Below are 19349 nucleotides of genomic sequence, written 5' to 3'. Positions count from 1 at the left end.
AACAGTCACTCCACCCTGTGCTATTACTGCGTAGACCCTGACGAAATGCAGCGAGCTCAGGGAATCCATGCTCTGGCTTAAAGCCAGAGGTAAAGTGAAACTAAACTACTTATTTGAATATTTTAATTACTTTCCCAACAGCTGCACTGATGTTCCCCATTTGCCTCCAAACCCATTCAGGTCAAACCCAGAAGTCAGCGGGATCATGGCAGGTTCCCAACCCAATGCCACTTCTTGGAGATTTATCGTCACACCTTTGCCTGTGCTTGTATCCCCTTGGCAGTTAAAATTCTGCCCTTTGTCTCAAATCCGGGACTGGGGTCATTTCCTTGGTCAGGGCAGATACATCATTGGGGCCTGCCTTGAACCTCTAGCTGGAATGTCAAAGTGATGTAATGCTACTCCTAAGGTGGAGAGGACACACAGTGAACCCCGCCCCATCAAATAAAAATTGATTCACTCCAGTATTTATTATCTTTCCCAACTGAAGGCTGGGACCTCAACCGGCATGGGTTTCACTGAGACCTACAGAAAGTATAAAAGATGGAAGCTTGGGAACTCTCCCAGGCATAACCATTTGATATGGAGGCTTTGGGAGGAAGATCTATCCACAGTCCACCTTACCAGAATTTAAATGGCCAAGTTACCCTCCAAGCCGCATACCATCCTGACTATGAACTATATCGCCGTTCCAACACTGTCGCTGGGTCAAAATCCTGGAACCCCCCCCCACTTCCTAACAGCACTGTGGATGTACCTACACTGTGCATGGACTGCGGCGGTTCAAGAAGGCAGCTCACCACCACCTTCTTAGGGCAATTAGGGATGGGCAATAAATGCTGGCCTAGCCAGCGATGACCACATCCCAGGAACGAATAAAAAAAAAAATAAAATAAAATTGGGACGAAGTCTGGTTCCTCTCTAAATTCCAGGTACCCTCTCCTAAGCAGAAATCAGGCTCTCCATCCTGCACAAGTAAGGAATTTTGAGGCCATGTTGTCTTATGAAATCCAACTAACTGGAGGTTGGATGTGTTGCCCTATGAATTGAAATGGCTTGAGGTATTCATTTTCTAGAAATATGCAACACATAACGAGAAGCCAATCAACAAATGCAAGCCATGGTTCTGGTTGAATCTGATCATTTTACTTCTTGCTGGTACATTGAAGAGGTTACTATTTGGAGCTAGGGTGAATGGCAGCCCAGTATTCCTGTTTAGCTGTTGAAAAAATGGGATGAACCCTACACATATGTTGATGCCAAGTTGGCCCGTGCGTTGTCAATAATGGTTTAATGGTTCCATTATGCACACCTTTGGTTCTGAGCAACTTTTTCTTTGCTACTTTCAAAAGCATCATTTAATTTGTCATTTTGGTGAGAAACAGCGACACCCTTCCCAATCAAATATCTGTTGTTAGAGTTGGTGCAATAGGAAATGTGGTCATATCTTCAATTTTGTGGGATAAAGGAGTTTCATAAAAGCTTTTTTAACATTTTTCTGACACAAAGGATATAGAACTGGATTGACAGCAGAGTTAATCCATGGAAACCAGAATGAAGCTTCATACCAATAATGTGCAATGCAATTCCCCTGACATACTGCTCTGATAATCATGAGCACGGTGTGTGGCGCCCGACAGAAGCCAAAAACACAAACGATAATTGCAAGAGGTTTTGCAACTTTTTTGTCCCTGGACAATCTAAAATGTCGCATACTATTCTCAGAAATAAGCTTCATTTTTCTCTCTGAAAACAGCTGTGATTGTGAAATGCTTTCTTTCGTTAAACACTTTACTTCACTGACATGAAAAGATGGAATACTTTTCCCCAGATCATTCTTGTGTTCTGCCCCACCAGGTGTTTCTGACCTTTCCCCTTTGGTGTTTATCTCAGTGGACATGTTTGTTAACTTAAGAAGTTTTGGATTAATCAGCTTGGTTTTCTGATCAGGTTTACAAACTTTCAAGAAGAATACTGAATCTGAATTTGTTTCAACGTTCTCAAATGATGGGTTTTTTTGCATGGTATGCTGGGAGATATCTGATAGTGTCCTTGTTCGTTTCTGAATATTGAGGTATATGCTGAGGTGGAAAAAAGTCAAACTGATGAACGGTGCAAAGAACTCCACCATTGATGCTATTACAAGAAAGTACCAGTTGTAGTAAAACTCAGCATAACACTCTTCTTCAGGCACAATTCTCCTGCCAATTATGTACTCCCAGGCTGTTATTGCTGGGCCGAATAAGAGGAATGCAGTGAGCCAGGCTACCATCATCTTGACAGCTGCATTTCTTCTATTGCCTTCAACACAAACAAGAAATGCTGGATTCACTCAGCAGGTCTGGCAGCATCTGTGGAAAGAGAAGCAGAGTTAACGTTTCGGGTCAGTGACCCGAAACGTTAACTCTGCTTCTCTTTCCACAGATGCTGCCAGACCTGCTGAGTGAATCCAGCATTTCTTGTTTTTGTTTCAGATTTCCAGCATCCGCAGTATTTTGCTTTTATCTTCTATTGCCTTGTTGGGCTCTGTATGAAACCTAAATAAAATTCCAACAATAAGTAAGTTTTATTTAACCTGACTTATAAAGGTATTAGAAATGCTAGTGTGGTTACAGGAGAAATATAATAACCGTTTCACAATACATTTCTTAGACTGTGTCTGAACTGGACTTCATCTGCATCCAGCACCAAGTTAAAGTTAACTGCTTTCAATTAGTTTAGTCTCTAAAATCACTATTCATATAAATAAGGCACAATTCAGGTACAGACTCAGGGGTATTTAAATATTTCAGGTGGGCACTGGTGCCAATTACAGGGTTCTTCATGTGTCCATCTCAGATGGTGGGGTGAGGAGGGGGACGGGGAGCAGTTTGCTACAGTACCTTGTCAAAACATTTGGCCCCCACAATCCCAGAGACTCAGTTAGTTTAATCTTTTTAAAGGTGTGCGTTCCCATTATGTTAGTTTCTGTAATGCAATCAACTACGTTGCTGGAACTTGCCTGTTAACGTTTAAATTCACACCTCCTCCTCCTCCCTTTTGAAGTCCTTTGCTACAGTGGAAATCAGAGATGTCCCTTCTGTCCAGCATTTCTAAGATGTATTTCCATTTGCCTGTGATTATAATATAGCCACCAATACTTGTTGGAAAGTGCCATTCAGTGGTCAGTTGCTCACAGAAAAGCTCCCCACCTAATTTTCCGTTCTCCACTTGCCCAGAAATGTAGCACTGCTCTCTTAAATTAAACATTCATATTGGTGGCATTTATGGATACAAGACATTTCAGTACATGAAGTATCCCTGATCGTATTTCTAAGTATTTGTTCCACGCATTTGCTCCAGCCTAATCAGTGATCGCCTCTATTTCTTTTGGAATGCAATGGTTGTTCAGAGCAGTGCACAGGCAGATTAATACTTGATTGTATTACATCAAAGTGAAGTAACAAAGAGCTAAAATGTCTACTGTTGTCTAATGGCAGTAATCAAAGAGAGATATGGGTGCCAAACCTGCCAGAAAACTGATCGTTTTAGCTTATCTGTTACTTTTTTCCTTTTCTGCATTGCTCCCTGTTTTCCACCCTAAGAGAGTGTGAAATTGGTAACAGTAGGGTAAAATATCTGATGTCCTTTGTCAGTAGCACCAGTAAAGACTGTAAGAAAAAGGCAAGATAATTGGGAAGTAAGCCTTAGGCCTGTCCCTTGTCAATCCCGTAAATGGAACGGTAAAATGGGGGAACTGACCCGCTGCCACCTGTATCCCACAGTTAAAATTGGCCCCTTTATTTCATGCCTTGACCTTGGGTCTGTCTCTGGAATTTCGTAGACACTTCTATTCCCCCAGTATAGTATTATCAAACAAAAACAAGAAATGCTGGATTCACTCAGCAGGTCTGGCAGCATCTGTGGAAAGAGAAGCAGAGTTAACGTTTCGGGTCAGTGACCCTTCTTCGCTGACCCGAAACGTTAACTCTGCTTCTCTTTCCACAGATGCTGCCAGACCTGCTGAGTGAATCCAGCATTTCTTGTTTTTGTTTCAGATTTCCAGCATCCGCAGTATTTTGCTTTTATTATAGTATTATCAAAGACTGACTAATATTTAATTTTCAGTCTTTAAAAGGCTCAAAAAATTTCCCCCCCTCAGTGGCCATTTAGCTTCAAACCTGAGCTTTAAGGACAAATTAACATGAGTTTATACTGTGTAGCATTTGGCAACTGCTAGTCAGGCTAACAAAATTCCATTTAACAAGTTAACTGAGTGGAAAACCAACAGAAACAATTCTATTTGTAAAATAAACAAAATATAACAATGTTAACATGCTGGTTTCCAGAAGCAGAAAATATCCATATAAAAGTTTTATTTATGTGCTGTGCATTCGGATCATAAATCTATTTATTCAATGCTAAAATGTGCAATTACAATATATATGATGGCCAACATGATTATGCAGTGGAGATATTCTTACTCTATTCTGCTAAAATATTCTGTCTGAATGAATTGAGAAATGCCTGGAATTTCAGGACTGCTCTTGACTGGGTTTGACAAACCCTTTATGTGAATGATAATTTTGAATATATTTCTCTGTGACTTCTCTAGAAATATCCCTCCTGAATTTACCTGCTAAATCCAAGTTAAGTGTGCACCTAAAGTACATGCATTGTAAACCAAGTCAGAAAAAGTTGTTATTTTGGTTTCCTATGGTATTAATTAGAAATTAGAAATTAGAACATTACAGCGCAGTACAGGCCCTTCGGCCCTCGATGTTGCGCCGACCTGTGAAACCATCTGACCTACACTATTCCATTTTCATCCATGTGTCTATCCAATGTCCACTTAAATGCCCTTAAAGTTGGCGAATCTACTACTGCTGCAGGCAGGGCGTTCCACGCCCTTACTACTCTCTGAGTAAAGAAACTACCTCTCACATCTGTCCTATATCTATCACCCCTCAACTTGAAGCTATGTCCCCTCGTGTTTGCCATCACCATCCGAGGAAAAAGACGCTCACTATCCACCCTATCTAACCCTCTGATTATGTTATATGTCTCTATTAAGTCACCTCTCCTCCTCCTTCTCTCCAACGAAAACAACCTCAAGTCCCTCAGCCTTTCCTCGTAAGACCTTCCCTCCATACCAGGCAACATCCTAGTAAATCTCCTCTGCACCCTTTCCATAGCTTCCACATCCTTCCTATAATGCGGTGACCAGAACTGCACGCAATACTCCAGGTGCGGTCTCACCAGAGTTTTGTACAGCTGCAGCATGACCTCGTGGCTCCGAAACTCGACCCCCCTACTAATAAAAGCTAACACACCATATGCCTTCTTAACAGCCCTATTAACCTGGTTAGCAACCTTCAGGGATTTATGCACCTGGACACCAAGATCTCTCTGTTCATCTACAGTACCAAGAATCCTCCCATTAGCCCAGTACCCTGCATTCCTGTTACTCCTTCCAAAGTGAATCACCTCACACTTTTCCGCATTAAACTCCATTTGCCATCTCTCAGCCCAGCTCTGCCCTAATTAACTGAATATTGAAGGTTTACTTGACAGAAAGTGTGATGTTACTATGGAAATATAAAGCAATACAATATATTCTGGACAGAGCTGTCTTGGATAGACTTTTGAGTACAACAAGCTGGAACAGAACAATAACAATTAATTACTGGTGGCTATAGCTGATGTTAATAAGTGAAACAAGAAACAAAGGTGTTGTCACAAACAGGAAAATTAGGATAAAAGCAAGATACTGCCGATGCTGGAAATCTGAAATAAAAACAGAAAGTGCTGGAAATACTCAGCAGGTCCGGCAGCATCTGTGAAGAGAGAAGCAGAGTCAACATTTCAGGTCTGTGACCTTTCATCAGAACTGGCAAAGGTTAGAAAAGAATTGGGTTTTAAGCAAGTGAAGGGGCTGGGCGGGGGTGGGTGGGGAAGGGAACAAAAGGGAAGGTATTTAATAGAACAGAGGGCAGGAGAGATTAAATAACAAAACTGGGACAAAGGCAAAGAGCATCCAAGGCCCCAAACATTCCTTCCAGGTGAAGCAGCGATTTACTTGTACTTCCTTCAATTTAGTATATTGTATTCGCTGATCACAATGCGGTCGCCTCAATATTGGGGAGACCAAACGCAGATTAGGTGACCCCTTTGCGAATACCTCCACTCAGTCCAAAAGCATGACCCCAAGCTTCTGGTCACTTGCCATTTCAACATTACCCCCTGCTCTCATGCCAACATTTTTGTCCTTGACCTGCTCCAGTGTTCCAGTGAACATCAACACAGGTTCGAGGAGCAGCACCTGATCTTTCGATTAGGCACTCTCCAGCCTTGCAGACTGAACACTGAGTTCAATAACTTCAGAGCATGACTGGCCTTTTTTATATTTTTATATTTTTTATTTAATTTTGTTTTATTTAATTTTTTAACCATGTCCGGAATTTTGCTGTTGTCGGTGGCTCAGAGTTCGGGGAGGCGGAAGCGGGTGAGGAATTCGCTTCCGTTCCGCGCCTCACTGCCGCTGCTATCGCGCGCGATGCAGCCAATTCGTGGCCGCGCAACATATTTCTGAATGAAAAGGACGCGCGCGGGTGGGAGGCTGAGCGTTGGTGGGTCGGGGCAGGGCGAGAGGATGCTAAAAGCCATTTAAAAGGCTTACCTGCAGCAAGGAGGATGTTGGGAGGAGCAACTGCATATCTCCATAGGAAAAACAAGAGACTGAGGGTGAAAGGAATGGAGGAGGACTTAAAGTGCCCTCCAATTCAACAACTGAAAACAAAACAGAACCCCACCAGAACCTGAATGCAGCAATGGAAGGGTGAAGTAGCCACATGGCCCACCCGCTTCTCCGAGGTCTCCTTACACGTCCTCCTCCAGGCGGCTGAGGCAAGGCGGGAGGTCCTCTACCCAACTGACGGAAGGAGGAGGCCTCCCCAGGTCACCAAGGCGGCGTGGCTGGAGGTAACGGAGGAGGTCAGCAGCCGCGGAGTAGTTAGGGAGGACACGTTCTAAAACGTATTAAATTTTTCACTTGGCATTTTCATATGTCACAAGTCATTGCTGATGTTGTATGTGAGCTGCTTAATCTGCATGAGAAGGATTATTTGAGAGGTGACATATTTGGGCTGTGTGGCATTTGATGGAAAGGTGGCCCATATCAGCTGAGATTTCCCCCTGAAGGTGATGCCTCTGCTCTTCCAGCTCCTGTTAATGCCTCATCTCAGACTGCCATGAGAGTGTCTGGTTGATGATACTCTGTTCAGGAGAAACGCCCGAGTATCAGAGCCTGCCGGGTCTCCCTTGCACTTAACTCCACCAGACCTCCAACTCCATCTGCCCGCCATTCAGGTGGCTGCAGCCCCTCTTCCTCATCCATCTCACCATCCTTGTCTGAGGATGCCTCGTGCTGAACTTGATCATCCTCCAGGGCCTCTCCCCTCTCTGTTGCCAGGTTATGTAAGGCGCAGCAGATGACAATAATTCTAGAAACCCTTGCTGGCGAGTACTGGAGGGCTCCACCTGAGTGATCGAGACACTTAAATCTCATTTTGAGAAGACCTATCATCGTTTCTATGGTCACTCTGGTGGTCACATGGCTCTCATTGTAATGTTCCTCTGCTTCATTCCTTGGGTTCCTCACTGGTGTCATCAGCGATGTCTTCAGTGGATAACCGCTGTCACCAAGTATCTATCCTTGCAGGAGGGATGAATAGTGCTGGCACCTGGGAGTTCCGGAGAATGAATGCATCAAGACTGCTTCCGGAATAAAGAACACACACATGCAATACTCCCTTACGGAGGTCACAGACGATTTGAACATTCATTGGGTGGAACACCTTGCGATTAATAAAGGCCCCTGACTGACCTGTAGGTGCTCTAATGGCCACATGAGTACAGTCTATTACACCTTGGACCATGGAGAACCCAGCAAAGGTGCTGAAGCCTCTGGCTCTCTTGGCCAGTCTGGCAGTGTCCATCTTGAGCTTGATAAACTGGTTGACACGCCTGAATATGGCATCTGTCGTAACCTTAATGAAGTGATGCGCTGATTCTTGGGAGACTGTGCACATGTCAGCCGATGAAGCCTGGAACGAGCCTGATGCATAGAAATTCAGTGCTACTGTTAGCTTCAGTGCGACTGGCATTGGATGGCCACCCACGCAGTTGAAAGCAACCTCCACCGCCAGCATCTCACACAGAGATGTGACAGTCTCCATGACAAGCGCAGTCTTCTTCGGCACTGGCGCTCTGACAATTGTAGAAAGCTCAAACACGGGCAGTAGACCTTGCCTGCTGGGCAGACTCATCTCCTGACAGGTGGTTGCACCCAGGCCACTCTGTCACCTTCTCCCCCTCCCCCATTACAATGCTGCATTGGGCCGGCAGGTTGCTGGTTCCCCTGGCTAGTTGTCCTCCTGTTCCTCCTTGGGGTGTAGTCCTCCTCATTAGATGAGCTGCCTCCAGAGTGGACAATTCCCATTGATGCTGTGTTTCAGAGATGCAATTAGTTCAAGTATTACCAGCCTGCTGTAAGGACAGGCACACACAACCCCCTCCCCTTCACACAATAAATAAATACTGCTGGGGCCTGACCAGGAGTGACTAACACTCAGATGGCCCCTGCTGAACCAGCAGAAACTACCCCAAACTTAAAAGTCACGCAAAGAAATATCAATAAACAAAGAACCAAATAAAAGTACCTCCAACTCCTTCATAGAGACATAGCCTGCCGCTCTTGTAAAGCTACCAGGTTCCCGACACGTCCTTCAACTGCTGTAAAATCTGACAGCTGACATAAAATGGCTGTCAAATGCTTTATTAACGACCTCGATTGGCCTTTAATTAACTCTAAGCGGACGGAGAGCGGCACCTCAATCTCGCCTGCCGTCCGACCAGCACAAAATGGCTCTTGGCATTATGATGTTGGGAACCCGACCCGACGTCATCGCCCGCCATTTTATGTTTTGGCCATCTCAGAGGACTCCCATTTTTATACGGTAATTTTCTGGCCCATGTATCTGTTTCTCGTGTAGACAGAGCTACTCATTATTCCGCTATTGACACTCTCTCAGGACTAATGCTTTGTCTTTCACCACAGGCATTATAACACTCTTTGCCTTTGTCCCAGGACAGTTTTGTTATTTAATCTCTCCTGCCCTCTGCCCTATCAAACACCTTCCCTTTTGTTCTCTTCCCCACCCCCTCACTTGCTTAAAACCTAATTCTTTTCTAATCTTTGCCAGTTCTGATGAAAAGTCACAGACCTGAAACGTTAACTCTGCTTCTCTCTGAAAAGTAATTAGGATATTTGCCAGAATTTTACGGGGCTTTTGGGGACGGTTAGGGAGGCAGGAAGGCTGGCAAAATGGTGTGGGAAGGTGTCCGAGGGAATGCCCAACGCCTTCCCATCACCATGCCATTTTGCCAGTAGTGGGAAAGGTGGTGAACAGCCCATTCAGAGCCCAATTGAGGCACTTAAGTGATCAGTTAAGGGCCTCTTCCCACCTTTACTGGCATTTTACCAGTGCTTGGCGGGGGGGCCACTCCTCCACATGGGGAGACCACCAGGTAAACCCTGGTGACCTCCCAGCAGGCTTCGGTCAGGGAGAGCCTCCTTTTTGGGAACTCTTTGGCCCATGAAGGGGCTCACCAGTAGCAATGGCGACTGCGGATTTGGCGCCACCTGATCCCTGCAACTGTTGTAAAATAAACAGACTAGGCAAGGTGAGTATTCGCAACCTGCTTTTATTGACTTGTGCACAAGGAGAACAGCCACAGCGCGGCCCACAGTGGGGCTCACTGCAATGTTCTAAAGAGTTTCCGCAAAACAGTGGCAATTATAGTATTCTGTAACCAATAGTCTTAGAATAATAATTTCAATCCTTAATTTGCATTCAAAGACACCAATGATACTGCAGTTGAGCATTTGCCCTAAACGAATGGGATACAACATTATCTCAATCCTTCGTTTCCATATCTATCTCACCATTGGCCTTGCAGCGGATACTGCAGTCCACAGCGTGAGACAGAAAAGTACATTCTGTTTCATCAACACTCATCTTATCTCAACACCCATGCCGAGTACATTCCTAAGGAACAGTTAATGTATAAACATGATGACTAGCCAAACCCACACCCCTTGTCCAAGGATGGCTCACCCTAGATTCCACACTTCCCCCCCTTTTGTCCTGAAAGGACAATCCCCAGTCCTCACTCAAGTCACTGGGCTTCATCCTTAGTGGGGTCCTGGTTCCTAAGGAGAGGGAGGAGATGGGTTGTTGGACTGTCACCAGGACCCTGGAGGTTCTGTGACTGTCAAACGGAGCGGATGCAACACAGGAAGAGTTGGATGACAACGTACAGGATGATGAGCAGGGCAAGACCCACGACAAGGTATTTGAGGAGTTCTGAAACGGTCCCCAAACCACCCGCCAATGTCGGGAAGCCATCCCCACCAAAGTGCTTTTCCTGAGCCACTAAGTGGAAGAGGCGCACCTGGTCCTGAATGGAATGTACATCTGTCTCAATCCTCTGATCCTCGTTAACGTAGAAGCAACATGTCTCATTAATAGCTGCACAGACCCCCCTCCCTTGTGCCGCCAGCAAGAAGTTAAGGGCCATTGTCGCTAGATATGATTTCAGAGATCCCAAACCGAGGCACATATTCACGGAACAGTAACTTGGCTATAGTAATAGCAGCACATAGTTGAATCCCATATATTTAGGCATTTGTATAAAGTCCATTTGTAAATGCACAAAAGGGCCCCACGGCTGTGGGCCCACCGCTGCAGTCACTGAAGGTGTCTTTCCCGGGTTATGGCGTTGGCAGAGCTGGCACTGTGCGGTCATCCTTCCTGCCATGATGGAAAATCCTGGTGCAAACCACATCTGCTGCGCCAGCCTGATCATCTCCGTGAGAAATTAAATCAGCACCATTACATAATCAATCAATTGTGTGAGCATAATACAACCGCAATTTCATTCTTAGAGCATGTTGATCATTCATTAATTCATTTTAGAACAAAGAAAATTACAGCACAGGAACAGGACCTTCGGCCCTCCAAGCCTGCGCCGATCCAGATCCTCTATCTAAAGCTGTTGCCTATTTTCTAAGGGTCTGTATCGCTTTGCTTCCTGCCCATTCATGTATCTGTCTAGATACATCTTAAAAGACGCTATCGTGCCCGCGTTTACCACCTCCGCTGGCAACGGGTTCCAGGCACCCACCACCCTCTGCGTAAAGAACTTTCCACGCATATCCCCCCTAAACTTTTCCCCTTTCACTTTGAACTCGTGACCCCTAGTAATTGAATCCCCCACTCTGGGAAAAAGCTTCTTGCTATCCACCCTGTCTATACCTCTCATGATTTTGTACACCTTAATCAGGTCCCCCTCAACCTCCGTCTTTCTAATGAAAATAATCCTAATCTACTCAACCTCTCTTCATAGCTAGCGCCCTCCATACCAGGCAACATCCTGGTGAACCTCCTCTGCACCCTCTCCAAAGCATCTACATCCTTTTGGTAATGTGGCGACCAGAACTGCACACAGTATTCCAAATGTGGCCGAACCAAAGTCTTATACAACTGTAACATGACCTGCCAACCCTTGTACTCAATACCCCGTCCGATGAAGGAAAGCATGCCGTATGCCTTCTTGACCACTCTATTGACCTGCGTTGCCACCTTCAGGGAACAATGGACCTGAACACCCAAATCTCTCTGTACATCAATTTTCCCCAGGACTTTTCCATTTATTGTATAGTTCACTCTTGAATTGGATCTTCCAAAATGCATCACCTCACATTTGCCCAGATTGAACTCCATCTGCCATTTCTCTGCCCAACTCTCCAATCTATCTATATTCTGCTGTATTCTCTGACAGTCCCCTTCACTCTCTGCTACTCCACCAATCTTAGTGTTGTCTGCAAACTTGCTAATCAGACCACCTATACTTTCCTCCAAATCATTTATGTATATCACAAACAACAGTGGTCCCAGCACGGATCCCTGTGGAACACCACCAGTCACACGTCTCCATTTTGAGAAACTCCCTTCCACTGCTACTCTCTGTCTCCTGTTGCCCAGCCAGTTCTTTATCCATCTAGCTAGTACACCCTGGACCCCATGCGACTTCACTTTCTCCATCAACCTACCATGGGGAACCTTATCAAACGCCTTACTGAAGTCCATGTATATGACATCTACAGCCCTTCCCTCATCAAGCAACTTTGTCACTTCCTCAAAGAATTCTATTAAGTTGGTAAGACATGACCTTCCCTGCACAAAACCATGTTGCCTATCACTGATAAGCCCATTTTGTTCCAAATGGGAATAGATCCTATCCCTCAGTATCTTCTCCAGCAGCTTCCCTACCACTGACGTCAGGCTCACCGGTCTATAATTACCTGGATTATCCCGGCTACCCTTCTTAAACAAGGGGACAACATTAGCAATTCTCCAGTCCTCCGGGACCTCACCCGTGTTTAAGGATGCTGCAAAGATATCTGTTAAGGCCCCAGTTATTTCCTCTCTCGCTTCCCTCAGTAACCTGGGAGAGATCCCATCCGGACCTGGGGACTTGTCCACCTTAATGCCTTTTAGAATACCCAACACTTCCTCCCTCCTTATGCCGACTTGACCTAGAGTAATCAAACATCTATCCCTAACCTCAACATCCGTCATGTCCCTCTCCTCGGTGAATACCGATGCAAAGTACTCGTTTAGAATCTCACCCATTTTCTCTGACTCCACGCATAATTTTCCACCTTTGTCCTTGAGTGGGCCAATCCTTTCTCTAGTTACCCTCTTGCTCCTTATATATGAATAAAAGGCTTTGGGATTTTCCTTAACCCTGTTTGCTAAAGATATTTCATGACCCCTTTTAGCCCTCTTAATTCCTCGTTTCAGCTTGGTCCTACATTCCCGATATTCTTCCAAAGCTTCGTCTATCTTCAGCTGCCTAGACCTTATGTATGCTTCCTTTTTCCTCTTAGCTAGTTTCACAATTTCACCTGTCATCCATGGTTCCCTAATCTTGCCATTTCTATCCCTCATTTTCACAGGAACATGTCTCTCCTGCATGCTAATCAACCTCTCTTTAAAAGCCTCCCACATATCAAATGTGGATTTATCTTCAAACAGCTGCTCCCAATCTGCATTCCCCAGCTCCTGCCGAATTTTGGTATAGTTGGCCTTCCCCCAATTTAGCACTCTTCCTTTAGGACCACTCTCGTCTTTGTCCATGAGTATTCTAAAACTTACGGAATTGTGATCACTATTCCCAAAGTAGTCCCCTACTGAAACTTCAACCACCTGGCTGGGCTCATTCCCCAACACCAGGTCCAGTATGGCCCCTTCCCGTGTTGGACTATTTACATACTGCTCGAGAAAACCCTCCTGGATGCTCCTTACAAATTCTGCTCCATCTAGACCTCTAACATTAAGTGAATCCCAGTCAATGTTGGGAAAATTAAAATCTCCTATCACCACCACCCTGTTGCTCCTACATTTTTCCATAATCTGTTTACATATTTGTACCTCTATCTCACGCTCGCTGTTGGGAGGCCTGTAGTACAGCCCCAACATTGTTACCGCACCCTTCCTATTTCTGAGTTCTGCCCATATTGCCTCACTGCTCGAGTCCTCCATAGTGCCCTCCTTCAGCACAGCTGTGATATCCTCTTTGACCAGTAATGCAACTCCTCCACCCCTTTTACCTCCCTCTCTATCCCGCCTGAAGCATCGATATCCTGGGATATTTAGTTTCCAATCATGCCCTTCCCTCAACCAAGTCTCAGTAATAGCAATAACATCATACTCCCAGGTACTAATCCAAGCCCTAAGTTCATCTGCCTTACCTACTACACTTCTTGCATTAAAACAAATGCACCTCAGACCACCAGTCCCATTGCGTTCATCATCTGCTCCCTGCCTACTCTTCCCCTTAGTCACGCTGACTTCATTATCTAGTTCCTTACAGGCTTTAGTTACTACCTCCTTACTGTCCACTGACCTCCTCATTTGGTTCCCATCCCCCTGCCACATTAGTTTAAACCCTCCCCAACAGCATTAGCAAAAGCACCCCCAAGGACATTGGTTCCAGTCCGGCCCAGGTGTAGACCGTCCAATTTGTAATAGTCCCACCTCCCCCAGAACCTGTCCCAATGTCCCAAAAATCTGAACCCCTCCCTCCTGCACCATCTCTCAAGCCACGCATTCATCCTGACTATTCTTTCATTTCTACTCTGACTATCACGTGGCACTGGTAGCAATCCTGAGATTACTACCTCTGAGGTCTTACTTTTTAACTTGGCTCCTAACTCCCTAAATTCTGCTTGTAGGACCTCATCCTGTTTCTTACCTATATCATTGGTGCCCATGTGCACAATGACAACTGTCTGTTCACCCTCCCCCTTCAGAATGTTCTGCAGCCTATCTGAGACATCCCTGACCCGTGCACCTGGGAGGCAACATACCATTCGGGAGTCTCGTTTTCGACCACAGAACCGCCTATCTACTCCCTTTACAATCGAATCCCCTATGACTATAGCCCTTCCACTCTTTTTCCCGCCCTTCTGAACAGCAGAGCCAGCCACGGTGCCATGAACCTGGCTACTGCTGCCTTCCCCTGGTGAGCCATCTCCCTCAACAGTATACAAAACGGTATACCTGTTTTGGAGGGAGATGACCGCAGGGGACACCTGTTCTGCCTTCCTGCTCTTTCTCTGCCTTTTGGTCACCCATTCCCTTTCTCCCTCAGCAATCCTAATCTGCGGTGTGACCAATTCACTAAACGTGCTATCCACGACCTCCTCAGCATCGCGGATGCTCCAACCTGAGTCCATTCGCAGCTCCAGAGCCGTCATGCGGTCTAACAAGAGCTGCAGCTGGACACACTTCCAGCACGTGAAGGAGTCAGGGACATCAGCCATGTCCCTGAGCTCCCACATTGAGCAAGAGGAGCATAACACGGGTCTGAGATCTCCTGCCATTTTTAATCTTAAGCTTAACTCAGTCTTAACTTAGATAAATGAAAAAGGAATGAAAAGTTTTTACCAATCACACGAAAAAAAAAAGAAATAGAAAAAGCCTTACCTTATCTGCACACCACCGAGTCCTTTTTTTTTGGTTGGACGAGGAGGGCGGGTGGGAGACACGACAGGTGTAGTGTCTCGGGTTCAGCTGCTGCCCAAATATATAGGACTTACTTACCCAGCTGCCACCTCGCTCTCCCTGTCGCCGCTGCAAAAAGAAACTGCCGAAACAAAAAGGTAAGTTTATATAAGTTGTAAACTCACTTACCCAGCTGCCACCTCACTCTCCCTGTCGCCGCTGCAAAAAGAAACTTATCAACACAAGAGTCCTTTTTTTTGGTTAGAGGAGGAGGATGGGTGGAAGACACTACACTTGTAGTGTTTCGGGTTTAGCCACTGCCCAAATATATAGGATTTACTTACCCAGCAGTCCCCTGGTCTGCCGAAACAACGGCAATTAATTTAAGATAAAGCTGACCTTCCCAGCTGCTAACTCGCTCGCACTATCCTGCTTCAGTACAGTATTTTAGGTATATACGAATAGGTTAAACAATCACCCTTGCGTGGCATAACTAATTGTCTATCTGTTATAGAGCAAGTTCAAATACTGATTGCCTTTCACGTAGCTGTCCATCCTGTGTTCATACATCCTCTCACATCGCCTAATTAATTTCTTTAGTTTCCAAATTAAGTATGTCACATATAACACCATGATACCCAAAACCACTATCAGGACATGGGAGATAATTTTAAACCAGGGGTGTATCTGCACGTTTGACCTGCCCAGTTCCATAAGTCCTCCCACCAGGTAGAATCGTTTATCTCGTCAGTCTCATCTTGTAGCATCTTCGACTGTTGTTCCAGATTGTAGTACACTACAGCAATGGCTTCTAGCTGCTGTCTCTCTTTACCCAAGCGCGTGGGCAATGGCTGAATAGTATATTCATATTCCTGGTGGTAATTTGTCAAATTCTCTTTAATACTTTCTGTCACAGTTATCGTTTCTGTCTTTCGTTTATGTATCAACTCCATCTTCCCTACTCTGGTTGGTATTTGTGGGTTGTAACAAAATATACTGTTGTTCAATGGACAAGTCAAGTTATATCCATACTGGTACTCCTTCACTGTGGTGGTTAAACAATATCTCCCCTTTCCCATATAGGCCACATGGGTTAGCCCTGACAATGCTTTCCTAGTCTCCATGGTGCAATTTACAGTGGCATTAAATCCACATTTTGATTCTATATGATCACCTGGTTTTCCAGACTACACTCAGACAATGTTGTTCCAACCACCTCTTTTCCAATTTCCATAACGTAGGGTAAAATATCATAGTATTTTATGTAATCCTTTCCCCTTATCACCCCTATATTTTCTACTTCATATAATTGCATCCCTAACTTATCTCAGAATTACAGGTATTCCCAACACTACTCCAATACTCATAGTTAAGGCAGGGCAAGGGAGACCAGTCACTTGTGGCTGCTGGGTCGTAACCTTACTTGTCGGTAATTCGGATGGGGGGGTAACCGTGGGGGTTGGTGCTTCTTGTCCGTTTAATAAATTTTGAGTGCTGGTTTGATTGCTGGCTCCTCCCCTTGTACATCCCCCAATGATTTGACACAAAAGGTCCCTGGAGGGCCTTTGCTGTCAAAACCTGACACACCTGGTAGATAAATTGTCTACTAAAATAAAAGCAAAATACTGCAGATGCTGGAAATCTGAAACAAAAACAAGAAATGCTGGAAATACTCAGCAGATTAAATTGTCCGCCAGGCACATAGTAGTTCTTTTTCAGGAGATTATATAAAGGGACTGGCTTTAAGGCAAATCCATCAGTAAGGTTCCTGCGATACCCAACAAGGCCCAAAAATGATCTCAGAGCCTTAGTATCTTGTGGTAGGGGGAGGTTGAGGATTGTCTGTACTCGCATTTGCTCAATCGCATGCTTTCCCTGTGTTACCACTATTCCCAAATAAGAAACTTTTCTTTCAATATCTGTGCCTTTTTAGGCTTAATTTTCACTCCGACCTTCTGGAGAAAAGTGGAATATCAACGGACTATTATGAAATCCCTGTGGGAGACACGTCCAGGTGTATTGTCCCTGGAATGTAAATGCAAATTTATATTGACACTCTTGTGTCAGCAGTATGGACCAGAACCTATTGCTAATGTCCAACACAGTAAACCACTTAGACTGTTGTTGTATTTTTTTTGTTTTTCTAAAACTTTGTTTCTCTTAAATGTCAGATAAATTTCCCTTTGAGTGCTTTAAATAACCACTCATATCAATTAAATTGTGTTTATTGATTCCAATTTCTTATGTCCAGACTTGGTGGGTTTTTTTTCTAACATTAAAACAGAAGTGCTTGCAACTATCTTTCCTTCTCTAGCACTTTGTCTCATTGATAAAGATGCAGTGACATTTGATGTCTGCAATTAAGTTCTTAAATTCTTCAAGCTGCTGGATCTCTTGCTGTGGCATCAGTTCTCACGTGGTCTTGGAACATGCCGTCACCTGCTTAAAAAAAACCCAGAAAGAATCCATTGTGGCTCTGCCCCTGAGCCCAATGGGTGAATTTGTCCAATTATATCTGTTAATTTAAAATTTAATAATGTCCAATATGTATAAATTTTACTCTCAGCAATGCAGAAATTGTGTGGTAGATTAAATGGAAAAACAATAGCTGCAGCAGGGTTAATTTCTTTGTTTGTCTCCAAGGGGGCGGAACAAAACATTCTCAGCTGCATCACTTTACGTAACCTTTTTTTTCTGATTGAAAAGAACTACACTCCATTTTAATCTATTTTTTTCAATCCTTTTGGTATCCTTAGGGTTTGAAAACAACAAAATCATTAGGAACATTATCAACTTCAAAGAAAAGCATCTCCATCAGGAAAGACAGCATTTTAGATTCAACTCCAATTGTTTCCAAACTTTTGGCATCATTTGTAAGAGGTTTCTAATCCAAAGATTTTTTTTCATATAACAAATATGATCCCAAATGCCAATTCACTGCAATAAATACTTAAAAATCAAAACTGCCAATGTAATATGAGTGAGTCTTATGTCTAGACTCCCCCAAAACATGACGTGCTAAACTTGAAAGTTCATTGTGGTCATAAATAAAATTTCCAGTTTTTTCAACTTAACAGGTCGGTTAACCTTAATAGTATAAACTTAACTCAGACTTATTAATTTATAATACTTAACAACTACACACAGAACAGAACAGCACGTGCTTTTTTAAAAGATGGTAAATTACGTCATTTTTCTGTTTCTTTCTTCAGGCGCCTTTTCAAATGACTGTAATAAAACCAAAAACTAAAGAAGAAGTTATTTAACATTCTTATAACAAAAGATTTAACACCAGCTTCTTAAACAAACTTTAAACAGACAGAATCTTTCCTATATCTCCTTTGTTTCTCCTTCTCTCCCTTAAACCAATATCCAATTCCTGACATTTGCTACTTAAATACAGTCAATAAAACATGTCTTTAATTTAAACTCCAAAAAAAAAGAACAGATTTGAAACTGGAACTCCAATTAAAGCAGTGTTTTAAAGTTCAAATTGGATTTCTGCCAAGCATCTTCAGACTTTCAAGGCTGAAGCTTATCTCTTACAAAATTGTTCATTGCCTTTTCACAGTTGCAAAACCAAATTTTAAAATAAAAATAAAACTTTAACTTAAAATATAATTCAATTTTATATCCCATTCCTGGGTGCACAATCTTAAATTGAAATGAATACACTCAACAATCACTTTTCACACTCATTCAATTCCAAACAACTTAGAAAATTGATTCCTGTAATGGGTTACGAATTCAAAATACCAAATCTCTGTCAAATTCCCTGTCCCGATGCCAAGGAACACACACAGGTTCAACTAATTCACAACCAAAACATGACTCAAGGTTCCCACAAAATATACACATGTAAAAATCTAAAAAGTAACAGACTCATTCTTTCAACGTCAAGGCCAGACCACAAAGAGTTAACGACAGTCGGTTCTACAGAACACAAGCTGTACATCCCACATTCATGGAAGCTTCCAACATTCACACATTCAAATTAAAAGGCACAGTAACTTGTTTTTACTCACTTGAAATTTCACTAAAACATTCAGATGGGGCCTCGAACCCAGAGGGGGACTCGAACCTCTCTCAAACTTGTCTGGATCCGGATGGGGACTCTAACACCGAGGGGGACTCTCACCTCCCTCTGAGGGGGACTCTCACCTCCCTCAAACTTCTTGACTTACCCCGGTAGTGCTACACAGGTGGGTGTGTGCGTTTCCTCGGTCAAAACCTCGT

At 44.0% G+C, this 19349-nt stretch overlaps 1 protein-coding gene across 1 annotated transcript in view; it reads right to left on the bottom strand.

Annotated features, from left to right (window-relative positions):
* Nucleotides 1-1441: 1441 nt before the first annotated feature.
* LOC137378311 (histamine H3 receptor-like) overlaps nucleotides 1442-19349 on the bottom strand; it is a 32015-nt gene continuing 14107 nt past the window's right edge. The window contains exons 3-5 of the mRNA XM_068048571.1: nucleotides 2516-2537; nucleotides 1997-2301; nucleotides 1442-1837 (exon numbers count right to left, since the gene is read on the bottom strand). Of these exons, the coding sequence (XP_067904672.1) occupies nucleotides 1442-1837; nucleotides 1997-2301; nucleotides 2516-2537 (723 nt within the window). The remainder of the gene's footprint in view (nucleotides 1838-1996; nucleotides 2302-2515; nucleotides 2538-19349) is intronic.

The sequence above is a fragment of the Heterodontus francisci genome, chromosome 16 (assembly GCF_036365525.1).
Source record: "Heterodontus francisci isolate sHetFra1 chromosome 16, sHetFra1.hap1, whole genome shotgun sequence".
NCBI lineage: Eukaryota > Metazoa > Chordata > Chondrichthyes > Heterodontiformes > Heterodontidae > Heterodontus > Heterodontus francisci.
The sequence above is the reverse complement of the archived record's forward strand: the minus strand, read 5'-3'. Positions and strand labels throughout refer to the sequence as shown.